The following is a 13,135-nucleotide window of genomic DNA, read 5'->3' as shown; positions in this document are numbered from 1 at the left end:
ACACTTACTGGACTACAATATAGTATAAACAATTTTATATGCACTGCAAAAAATCATGTGACTCACTTTATTATGATAATTGTTTCATTGTGGTAGGTTAGAATTGAACGCACAATATCTCTAAGGTACCTTTGTAATAATGCCCTTCTCTAGCTGCTCATCCAAGAAAATGAACAATCTATGTTACCTTTTGAGTCTCTTCTAGATTTAGACACTGTGTGACACTCAACTAAAAATTACTAGACATATTAGGAAACAAGTCTTATATCCCAATCCTGTCTCTCCAGTACCCTTGATGAAAAACCAAAACAAAACCTATCACTTTATAGAAAAAAATACAGTAGCTTATAATGACTGTGAAATCACCAAGATTAATATATTTAAGAAAATAGAGAAAAGAAAGATAGAAAACATAAAAGAAAGGATAGAGAATTTTACCAGAGATCTATATCTCTATTTAAAAAAAAGGCTATCAATAAAAAATGACTATCAAAAGCAGTGACCGTTTGGACCATTTTTTTTTTTTTTGAGTGAATATATTTGATTTGATAGGGCACTTACTTCCTTGAGAAAAGTATTAGCTGCATGCTGGTATTTCCTACCAGTATATTCCCAGCATATGCCATAGTGAATAATAAAATAAAATAGACTGCAAAGAAAGAAACTTTTATATAAATAGGATGGAACATTTAAGAAAATATTTGTTCTCCAATGTTCAGAATAATTAATTAATTGATGAGGGATGAAACCTGATGCAGAAAAGATCTAACAAATGGTAAAGATCTGGAGTAACATGGAAGCACTGTCTTAAATTTAAGTATTTATCAAGCAGATCTAGTTGGTAAACAGGAGAATCCCACCAAAGCTATAGATGGAGGAAGATCTTTTTAGTTCCTATGAGGACATTAGCTATAATTCTAGAGCTAAACACTTTTAAGGTGTCTGTCTCTGGGGTTCAGCTTTTTTTAGGGTCAAGGGTGCGGACCTAGGATTTCTCTAGCTCACTCCTTATAGATGAATTTAACATAAGAGCAGGAATTTAAATTTTAGGAAGAGGTGAAAAAAGACAATACAGCCCAAATGATCAATTACTGAAATCACCCCAAATCTCTAAAACAAAGGACAGTGGGGGAGCTGGCGTGTTATCTACTAGTATCTGGCAATGGGTTTATTCAAGACAGTCATCTTTGAAACAAAAGGGATGCCTCTTTGAAGTGGATCTCTCTGTTGATTAATCAAATTTTAATCAGGTAGTTGCATTAAAAAAAAGAAAAAAGAAAAGTCAGCTGTCAGGACTTACACTACATTTCTATCTTTATAATATCATTTCTATAATAGAGGAAACAATAAATTATTCCTTGAGTTAATATTCTTCTCAATATTGATGGAAGTAAGAGTCCCATATAGTAAATACATCCCATCACAGGTAGTCCAAACACCCACTGCTTTAGTTGATAGCCGTTTCTTCCTTTTATAGAGATGTAAGTCTTTATAATGTCTTTTATCTATTAGGATATGCCCTCTTTTACTCTCTTTCCACTAACTATGACTTCTTTCAGCTTCTTTTCCTACATTCTTGCTTTTCTCAATCCTTTATCATTTGCATTTTATTAATAGACTATTAAATTTAGTTATGATTAAAGTTATATTTAATTTATAGAGTAATATGGAAATTCGAGCATTTTGGTTTACCAATGTGGTAAATACATTGTTTATCTTTTTTAATATTTTCATTAACATTTCCTTTTATAATGGTAAATTTGAACTTTATTGGATATTTTTCCTCTGATGAGCTTAAAAAAGACTTTTTGTTAATTTAATTGGTTTCTACCATCTTAAATTGTATTTGATTTGCTATTTATTCATGTTTTTTACATATAGGAAATCTAGCCATTTGAGGCGTTTATTTGTATTCCAAAAATCTGGCAATCTATCCCTTTGTTTCCTGAGATGTTTCTATGGATTCTCTTAAATTTTCGCAAAGACAATAGCATCATTTGTTAACAATGATAATCTTGTGTTTTGTTTCTTTTTATTATTGTTCCTTTTTTTTGTTTTTGTTTTATCTTTTGTGATTGAGGAGAACATTCAGTACAATGATGATTAATTGTAGTGATTGGGAGTATCCTGAGACTAGAAGAATTGGCCAGTTGAACCCATCAGAAATTGCTAATTCTTAGAAATGTAAGCTAAAACAATTAATAAATGTGTATTATTCTAAGAAAACAAGTTTTGAATTTGTTTTCTTTTTTAGCAATGGCTTCTTTCTTAAAGCGATAGCTAAACATTTCTAACTTTTTATGTAAAACTTCCTGTTACATTTTAAATTTGGTATATCTCTTGCAAGTAGCATGTAACAATATAGTTTAAAAACATAATAAAATATCTTTTTTCTTTTTCTTTCTTTTTTTATGGCCACATCTGAGGCATATGGTAGTTCCCAGGCTACAGGGGTCGAATCAGGGCTGCAGCTACCTGACTACATCGCAGCACAGCAGAGCCAGATCCTTTAATCCACTGAGGAGGCCAGGGATCAAACCCACATACTCATGGATACTGGCATCCTCATGGATACTAGTTGGGTCCTTAACCTGTTGAGCCATGACAGAAACTCCCCAAAATATTTTTAAGAATGATATTTAATCTGTGACTATGGTATATTTGAACTAGTTTCTACCCTTTATAAAAATGTTTTTATTGCATCTACTTTGCATCTTTTATTCTACTTTCTGGCCTTTGTTCTATTGATAAAATAAGCTTGATTTTTTAACTTTTAAAAAATCTTTCCTTGCTTTGGAAATTACAGATTCTCATTCTATTAAGTTAGTGTTAACTCTTCAATTTTTAACATTTGAAATAAAATATTAATTGCAAGAATTTTTTCTGTTATTCCTTGCAGTGATCCTGAAGTCAAAGATTAATACAATATTTGCCAAAATGTCAGTAGACAAAAATGAAAGTTTCTTTATTATACAACAGAAGCAATCTCTAATAAATGTCCTCCCTTAATTCCTGATAGCTTACCAAGCTAACTAAATATAGAGAAGTTTGACAATAGAAAATTATTTTCCTTTAGCAGTTTGAGCATGTAATTTTTATCAACTACTGTCATCTATTTTGCTTTTAAAACAGGAATCTACTTTAGATCTAATTATTGTTGCTTTTTGAATATTCTGCCTTTTCTTTTTGATTAGTTTATTTTTTCTCTTTATTTGAGGTTTGGAACTTTTCAACTGGCATATCCAAGTATAACTTTGATTTTGTACTTGCCTTTTGGTATTCATGTTTATTGTGAAGGTCCACATATTTTCAAATTTAAAAAATTGCCATGCAATTTTATCTACATATATTGCTTGTAGTTATAACTTCTTCCTCATTTTTCTGGATATTTTATATTCCATATCTGTTAAGTGTTCTAATGATTTTTAAAAATTTGAATCTACCTTAACTTTGCTTGAATTTTACATTTGACTTAAGTCCCGCTTTGTGTCCAGGCTAGAGGTAATACTGTATATTATTTTTTTTATTGTTTTCTTTCTGTATCTCTGTGTATGTATGTGTGTATATATACCTTTACCTATATACATATATACCTTTATACATCATATGTGTATTTATAAATATATATTTATACCTAATTAAATTTTAAATATATGGTTAATTTACATCTCTATATAGATATAACTAAATCTATATGTTTCTGAATATAATTCTATGGAGATTTCTATATATTTAATAGTTATATATACTTTTATGTATGCATATGATCTGTATACATACATATATATGTATAAAACAAAATTAAAAATTTTAAACTCTATATTTACATATAATTATATGTGTAATACTAAACTTCTATATATTTTCATATCACATTATATACTTTTCTATCTATCCAAAACTATAGTTCTATTTTGGATAAAGATTTTAAAATCATTTTTATACCAACATTTTCTTACATTATTGTCTTACTTCATGTAATCACTTCTTGATCTTTTCACAAGACAGTTTTTTTTTGTTTTTTTTTGCTTTTTAGGGCTGCACCTGAGGCATATGGAAGTTTCCAGTCTAGGGTAGAATCGCTACAGCTGCCAGCTTACACCACAGCCACAGCAACTAAGGATCCAAGGAGCTTCTGCGGTGTACACCGTAGCTCACAGCAAATGCCAGATTGGTGACCCACTGAGCAAGTCCAGGGATTCAACCCACATCCTCATGGATACTAGTGGATAAGTTTCTACTGCGCCATGATGGGAACTCCTGCTATTTTCTTTTTTTTTTTAATGTTAAACATACTTATATCAGGGTCCTTTTCTCTTCATTTATGTATTTTGTATTTCTCAGAGCAAATTCATTTTCTGACTTATTTCTTATTATTTATTGTCTTTTAATTTTTTGATTTTCAGGCTTATCATATACAACAAAATGCATTTCTCTGTCTTGTTTTGGAAATAGCTTCTTCTCTCCACTCACCCTTTGTTATAAAGAAGTTTGGGAGATGCCGTTAAACCAATGATTTCCTGATCATTCACTCTGGCTTGGAGTTGCTTTCTATTCTCTGAATATGCACTTTCATGTAAGCAGTGGGCACAGAAGAAATACAAGTTTTAATTTTTCCTTTTATATTTATTTATGTTCTAGGGGCATGTAAATGTCAACTCAGCCCCAAAATTCAATCCCAAACTACAGAACCCAGCAGGTCTGGGTTTGCTGACTTTTACTCTGCGTTTTTGTTCTGGTTGTTGTTCAGAGAGGTGTTTATGTACTCATTAATGTATGTATTCACTTTGCTATGGCTATCCCATTTTAAACTTACTCTTCGTATATTATTATTCATAACTATCTTGTGTTTGGAGAACAAGCCATTTTGACCCTAATGCTTTTACACATAATATCATTAATTCTTCCAATACTACAGAGTTGGTATTTCAAACCTCAGCTTAAGGAGGTAAAAACTGAGGCTCAGAGAAGTTGAGTGGCTTGTCTTATCTGGGATATACAAGGCTGTTTGCTCAAGCATGTGTTTTCACTTGTGCACTAGTATCTTTTCTTAAGCAAATCACTGCTTTTTCTATCCAAAAGAAATTATTTGTGTTATTTATAATTCCATTAATTCTCCAAAATCTTTAAAATAAATTAATGCTCCATCATAAGTGATTAGACACAGTTCCCAGTGCTACACAGCAGGATGTCATTGCTAATCCATTCCAAAGGCAATAGTTTGTACCTATTAAGCCCAAGCTCCTCAACCACCCCACTCCCTCCCACTCCCCATTGGCAACCACAAGTCTATTCTCCAAATCCATGATTTTCTGTGGAAAGATTCGTTTGTGCCATATATTAGAGTCCAGATATAAGCGATATCATATGGTATGTGTCTTTGTCTTTCTGGCTCATTTCACTCAGTATGAGATTCTCTAGTTCCATCCATGTTGCTGCAAATGGCATTGTTTTGTTCTTTTTATGGCTGAGTAGTATTCCATTGTGTATATATACCACCTCTTCCGAATCCAATCTTCTGTCAAGGGACATTTGGGTTGCTTCCATGTCTTGGCTATTGTGAATAGTGCTGCAATGAACATGTGGAAGCATGTGTCTCTTTTAAGGAAAGTTTTATCTGGATATATGTCCAGGAGTGGGATTGCTGGGTCATATGGTAGTTCTATGTATAGACTTCTAAGGTATCTCCATACTAATCTCCATAGTGGTTGTACTAGCTTACATTACCACCAACAGTGCAGGAGGGTTCCCTTTTCTCCACACCCCTTCCCTCATTTGTTATTTGTGGACTTATTAATGATGGCCATTCTGACTGGGGTGAGTATCATAATGTATGAAAATACATTGTGTGCACGTATGTGTAACTGGGTCACCATGCTATACAGCAGGAAAAAAAATTGTATTGGGGAAATAACTATTTTAGAAAATTAAAATAAAATAAAATAAAATAATAAAAATAAAATAAAATAATGAATTAATTTATTTTAAATAAATCTTTTTTTTTCTTTCCCACTGTACAGCAAGGGGGTCAGGTTATCCTTACATGTATACATTACAATTACATTTTTCCCCCAGCCTTTCTTCTGTTGCAACATGAGTATCTACACAAAGTTCTCAATGCTATTCAGCAGGATCTCCTTGTATATCTATTCTAAGTTGTGTCTGAGAAGCCCAAGCTCCTGATCCCTCCCACTCCCTCCCCCTCCCATCAGGCAGGGGATGTCCCATTTGTGCTGGATATTAGATTCCAGTTATAAGTGATATCATATGGTATTTGTCTTTGTCTTTCTGGCTCATTTCACTCAGTATGAGATTCTCTAGTTCCATCCATGTTGCTGCAAATGGCATCATGTCATTCTTTTTTATGGCTGAGCAGTATTCCATTGTGTATATATACCACATCTTCCAAATCCAATCATCTGTCGATGGACATTTGGGTTGTTTCCATGTCCTGGCTGTTGTGAATAGTGCTGCAATGAACATGCGGGTGCACGTGTCTCTTTTAAGTAGAGTTTTGTCCGGATAGATGCCCAAGAGTGGGATTGCGGGGTCATATGGAAGTTCTATGTATAGATTTCTAAGGTACCTCCAGACTGTTCTCCATAGTGGCTGTACCAGTTTACATTCCCACCAACAGTGCAGGAGGGTTCCCTTTTCTCCACAGCCCCTCCAGCACTTGTTATTTGTGGATTTATGAATGATGGCCATTCTGACTGGTGTGAGGTGGTATCTCATGGTAGTTTTGATTTGCATTTCTCTTATAGTCAGCGATGTTGAGCATTTGTTCATGTGTTTGTTGGCCATCTGTCTATCTTCTTTGGAGAAATGTCTATTCAGGTCTTTTGCCCATTTTTCCATTGATTGATTGGCTTTTTTGCTGTTGGGTTGCATAAGTTGTGTATATATTCTAGAGATTAAGCCCTTGTCGGTTGCATCATTTGAAACTATTTTCTCCCATTCTGTAAGCTGTCTTTTTGTTTTCTTTTGGGTTTCCTTTGCTGTGCAAAAGCTTTTCAGTTTGATGAGGTCCCATGGGTTTATTTTTGCTCTAATTTCGATTGCTTTGGGAGACTGACCTGAGAAAATATTCATGATGTTGATGTCAGAGAGTGTTTTGCCTATGTTTTCTTCTAGGAGTTGGATGGTGTCCTGTCGTATATTTAAGTCTTTCAGCCATTTGGAGTTTATTTTGGTGCATGGTGTGAGGGTGTGTTCTAGTTTCACGGCTTTGCCTGCAGCTGTCCAGGTTTCCCAGCAATGCTTGCTGAATAGACTTTCTTTTTCCCATTTGATGTTCTTGCCTCCCTTGTCAAAGATTAATTGACCCTAGGTGTCAGGGTTTCTTTCCGGGTTCTCTCTTCTGTTCCATTGGTCTGTCTGTCTGTTTTGATACCAGTACCACACTGTTTTGAATAAATCTTATAATAAATTAAAATGTCTTTATTCTTACACAGCTATCATCAGGGTAATTTAAAGCATTCATATATATGGTTAAAATAAATGTTAAAAATTTTCCATTGGTATTATGAACACTTTCAGAAGAGTGTATATATGTTTGAGGAGAATTTCTTAAATGTGAGTTCCTAGCACTGGTCATGTTAAAATCACTGAATTGAGACCTTTTGAATAAATTCATTAGTTAAGTGAAAAAATTCCAGGCCTAATAATCTTGAATGAAGGATTTTAATCACTAATGTGGATTTCAACAACAGTAAAATTCTCTTGTTTCTCTAAAATATTTTGGGATTAAATAGCTTGACTATAATACATCTTAAAATCTAAGTCAATTTATCTTATAATATCATCAAATTGAAATTACCTTACAATGTAAACTAAATTATTCATTGGAATGAAAAAAATCAACCAAAATATGATTTCTAAATATAATTTATAAATATAGTACATTTCAATCTACAAGGCAGAAAGTTGAGTACTCCCTAATTTATGTAATTATTTAAATATGGAAAAATATGAATTGTTTTTTTACATATTTAGCATAGTAAACTATAATAAATATATTTGGGATGTAGACTAGGATGTTCAAATGTAAATAAATGTGCAATAATCAATTAAATACAATTTTTCATACACAAATATGCACAAATACGTAGTATCATAAGTAGAGCTGACTACAGGGATAGTTAAAATGAGAAAGACAAATAAGTTTGGTATTTTCATATAAACCTTGTTATGGCTACATGCACAATTTAGTATCCTTGTTGTGATCATTTAAAGAAACTTAGGGATAATGGGAAGCATATTTTAGTGCATTCTCACTTCGTGATTTTATTTTTTCTTGTGTTTGACAATGCTTCTCCATGAAGGGTACAGGGAAGGAATTAAATGTTTACCCCAAAATGTACCTGCATCGGTTTCTTTGATGCGAATTGGTGCCAAGTGTTAAATCCCAAATAAGAGCTTATTCAGATAAATGGGATCAAAAAATAGTCTTGAGCAGAATAAAGGTGATGCTAATCAGAACAGTGTACATATTGAGTGACAATGTTTCCTTTACATACGTAGGAATGACTTTTACACAATCTGAGGAATCTACCAAATAAAGCATCTAAGTTACGGTGAATTTTCTCTAGTTTTTTTTTTTTTTTTTCTTTTACAGCCGAACCTGCAACATATGGACATTCTCAGGCCAGGGTCAAATAGGAGCTACAGCTAGCAGCCTATGCCACAATCACAGCAACACTGCATCAGAGATGCATCTGCAACCTACATGGACGCTTACAGCAACACTGGATCCCTAACCCACTGAGAGAGGCCAAGAATCAAACCTGCATCCTCACAGAGTTAATGTTGGGTCTTCAACCCCCTGAGCCACAACAGGAACTCTGAATCTTCCCTAGTTATGATGGTGTTCTTTTTTCCCCATGTTATAGAGAAAGTTAAAAAAATTAATTTTAAAATTTCCACAATCCTGGAAATTACAAAGTGGTTCAGCACATTAAGATCTAGCTAGCATTGTTGCAGCTGTAGTGCAGGTTGCAAATACAGCATGGGTTCCATCCCTGGCCTGGGAACTTCCACATGCCAGGGGTGTGGCCAAAAAACAAACAAAACATTTCCACAATGCTCTGTAATTATGCATATGTATCTACACATACTTCAGAAACTATTCATAATAACAAGAGGAAAGATAATGTGTACAGTATGTCTTGATAGCCCTGCTAATGCAAGATGATTCAAACATTGCATTTCCTTTCCTAACTGTCCCTAGGACATATTTTTCATTTTTCCTAATTTAAATTTTTTCTACCTCCTAGCAGTTGCAATAGCTCTCATAAACATGTTTGTCAGCTAAGATTTCTCTTAAAATTTGGCCAAGAGCATATTGCATGTACACGTCTTGTTTAAAGGGATGCTTCTGAATAATCTCAATGAAAGTTATTTGTATATATGGCTCAGTTTTAAATACAAGCTATTCACAGATAATAACACAATAACATCAAACTGACTTTGAATGTTGATTTGCACTCTGTTCATGGGTATATATGAATAAAGCAAAGCTGCTCAGGCCTACTCCATATCAAGTCAAAGCAGACACCACATAGATTAAAAATATATATGTATTCATGTTCACCTTCATTGTCCTTCAGAGTGAAGTTTGGGTTTACAGACAGGTGTTCATCAAGAAAGAAGTTAAACCTTGGTCCATTGGCAAAATCATCCTTATCGGTGGCACTGATGGTATGAATGACCTAAGGAAAAACGAAATTAAATAGTAAATTTAATTTGGCTTATTCCTTTGATTTCTATTATATTTTAACATTTTCAGTATCTACCTTGCACATTTTCAAATTCTTAATCTAGTAAAAGTATCAGTTAGTGAGCCCTCCCTTGTATTAGTTTTTAGGAAACGTATTAGTATACCTTATAATCATTCACATTTTATTTTTTAGCAAGACACAAACATTTAATTTTTTCCTTTACCACCCACAGTAACTTGGGGCCAATTTGTTGTAAGATTTTGTACGAACACCTGTTTGGGGAGACATGAAATATTGTTTGTACGGATATAAAGATCCCAGTGTTAATGTAGAACAGCTTTTCAGTACATGTTGTTCTCAGTTAGTAAATGCAAACGCAGTAGAGTCATAATTTTTCTTTCTAGGAGACTTTTGAGATCATAACCCAGCCCTTGTATTTTTTTTTTCCTGTCTTTTGTCTCTTTAGGACCTCACCCATGGCATATGGAGGTTCCCAGTCTAAGGGTCAAATCAGAGCTGTAGCTGCCAGGCTACACCACAGCTCACAGCAACAACGGATCCTTAACCCACTGAGCAAGGTCAGGGATCAAACCCGTGTCCTCATGGATACTAGTCTGGTTCGTTAACCACTGAGCCACGACAGGAACTCCCAGCCCCTGTATTTAAGAGATGAGGACCCTAAGTCCCCAAAGGAGTATGAAGTACCTCAGATCTGTAAAACAATGGCAGAGGCAAAACCAGACCACTCAGAGCTTTATGGAATATTTTTCATCTCTAGCAGCTGAGAGAAAGCAGTTTCCAAATTTGGACTGTATACACATTAATGAGAAAAGAAAGTTAGAATATATAAATACAAAATTCCCAGTAGCCTAAGAACAGTACACACATTCCAATAGACAGAGCCATTACAAATCTTAAAAATATTGAAAAAATAAGCAAGATAATATTTTCCTTTTGAAAAACATTAGTATCCTAATGCTTAGATGTCGTCTGTCCAGCCTTTCTTTAGAGAAATTGAAAACAAAGAGAGGGAAAGTAGAATGCTAAAATAATATTTCATGCATATGAAATATAGCACATCCATTTAAAAAAATGAATATAATTTCTAAAAACATTTTACTCAATCTCAACCCATTTCCAAATAGAGATGAAATAATATACCCAGGTGTATCATAGTTAAAATCTAAATTCCTCTCCAACTACTGAGCCCATTATTTTGTGAAGGAGATGAGGAGGAATGAAGGAGAATGTGTGGTCAGGGTAGGAGGACTAGGAAACCATGTTTTCATGAAGTAAACGTGAAGAAAGTGCTTCAGGATATAGCAATGATCAAGTTCCTACATATGTCCCCATGGCTCACTCCTTATAGCTTTCCCATCAAGGCTCAGAATTTATTTTCTCAGTAAGACATCCTGGGTAAAATCCTCTCCCCCCCATATAATCCAAGAAGCTTCTATCATTCTGCTCATTAGTTCCCTCCCTATTATTTATTTATGAACTGAAAATCTACACATTTGCTGACCGATTGGTTTCTTTTTCTTTTAAATTATAACTAGTCTCCAGACAAATTTTTGTTGCTGTTATTGCCTTTTGACTATAAATAGAATAATTTCATGAATAAGCAGGAAAAGCTCCAGAGTTCAAAGTGTGCAAAATCTGAAGAACTAAATTTTCTACACTTTAGTCTCTCAATATTAAATTTAAATTAAAACATCAATTTTCAAGGTTGTTTTCAGGGTCAGATAAAACAAATACAGTCAGCCCTCTGTATCCATGGGTTCTGAACTCTCCAGGAATTCAACCATTGTGAACAAAAATGTTTTTTTTTTTTTTAATTCTAGAAAGTTCTAAAAAGCAAAGCTTGAATTTGCCATGCATTGACAACATGCATTTTTTAATTGTATTTACAACTATTTACATAGCATTTACATCGTAGTAAGTATTATACATATTCTAGAGAGGATTTAAAATATATGGGAGGATGCCAGTAAGTTATATGCAAATACTATTTTATACAATTTTATATAAGGGATTTGAGCATTTGTGGATTTTGGTATCCCCAAGGTGAAATGGGGAGAGGAGGTGTCCTAGAATCTGTTTCCCATAGATATCAAGGGACATCTGTGTAAGTTTTTCTTCTGGAAAATAAATGTCCTCTCACTCACCCCTATTTTTCCTTAATTCATCATGACTCTCCAATTTGCAGTCCTATTTTCTCTAGGGTGCCTTATAACATACTGGCACATTTGCAAGTTCACTTCATATCCTAGAGTGTAATTTTGAAGGTGATTGGTAAAGAACAATGAACTTAAACAAAGTGATTTTATGTTTTCTGTTATTACATCTTTGGAACAATTTTTTTCCTTCTCATTTCATAGTTAATTTATAAGTTATTTTAGACATTCTTAATAATTTTACAAGCATGAGTTCATTCCATTTGCTCAACACTGATATTATATTTCATTTACAATTTTTCTGTTATCTCTAAAGATATAAATAGGCTTTCCATTTTTATACAGGTAATTTCAAATCTGAATTTACCAGGAAGCTTGCTGATGGCAAAGTTGCCTTCCCCAGAAAGGGGTCTCAGTTTCCTCTACAGAGTAAATGATAAGTTTATTATCACAGTTGTTTAAGCATGAATCATTCATCTTGAACTTTTGTAGAACTGTTGAACATATATCTTACTTATATGTTACCATAATATTTCCAAGGGGTGCTTCCAAAGCCTAGTATTTTTTTTTTTAATATAGAACTCTTAGGTATTCTCTTGATAAGATATATTAAATTTCTTTTTTGTTTGTTTTACTGATCATCTTTTCTCTTTCATTAGGAAATGAAATTTCTATTAGAGATACCTAAGAAAACATACCTAAGAAGCTAATGTGTTTATGATTTTTAGAAGGCTTAAACTTCTGGTAGATATCTAGATAATTGCCACGTCTCCCTCATCAATATTTACTACCCTTTTCTTGGAGTTATTGATTTATCTACACTGTTTTATCAGTGCTATCTGTGCAACTGGTTACAATTCATAAAAATTTATTTTCTGATCTTCTTTCTTTCTATCTCAGCTTTCATGTTTTCTATCATTTGTACATTACGTAATAAGTGAGTAAAACTTTTAACTATTTTTAGGGATAGGAAAAAAATATAGTCAGATTTAGTCTAACAAAAGGAGAAAAAATTCAAATTGATGGGTGGTATTTATAATAATTACTAGCAGTTTTTTGATAGCAATCATGAATAAGGATTCACTTTTGGTAGAAAGTAATTAAAACCAATTTTGTTATTTCTTTTATTAAATAAATGTATCTCTTTGTTTAAAAACACATTTAATCTATTAAACAAATGTGTTTAAAAACACATTTAAAATCCATTACTTCTAGAGTGCTTTATGTAACAACAGTTAATGT

At 33.2% G+C, this 13,135-nt stretch overlaps 1 protein-coding gene across 4 annotated transcripts in view; it reads right to left on the bottom strand.

Moving 5' to 3' along the window:
• The window catches only part of CDH18 (cadherin 18), a 721,675-nt gene that overhangs the window by 22,744 nt on the left and 685,796 nt on the right, over positions 1-13,135 (bottom strand). For all 4 annotated transcript variants that reach the window (XM_047767725.1, XM_047767734.1, XM_047767743.1 and 1 more), the window contains exon 10: positions 9,593-9,710. In XM_047767725.1, the coding sequence (XP_047623681.1) occupies positions 9,593-9,710 (118 nt within the window). The remainder of the gene's footprint in view (positions 1-9,592; positions 9,711-13,135) is intronic.

Source organism: Phacochoerus africanus, chromosome 1, assembly GCF_016906955.1.
Source record: "Phacochoerus africanus isolate WHEZ1 chromosome 1, ROS_Pafr_v1, whole genome shotgun sequence".
NCBI classification, from domain to species: domain Eukaryota; kingdom Metazoa; phylum Chordata; class Mammalia; order Artiodactyla; family Suidae; genus Phacochoerus; species Phacochoerus africanus.
The sequence above is the reverse complement of the archived record's forward strand: the minus strand, read 5'-3'. Positions and strand labels throughout refer to the sequence as shown.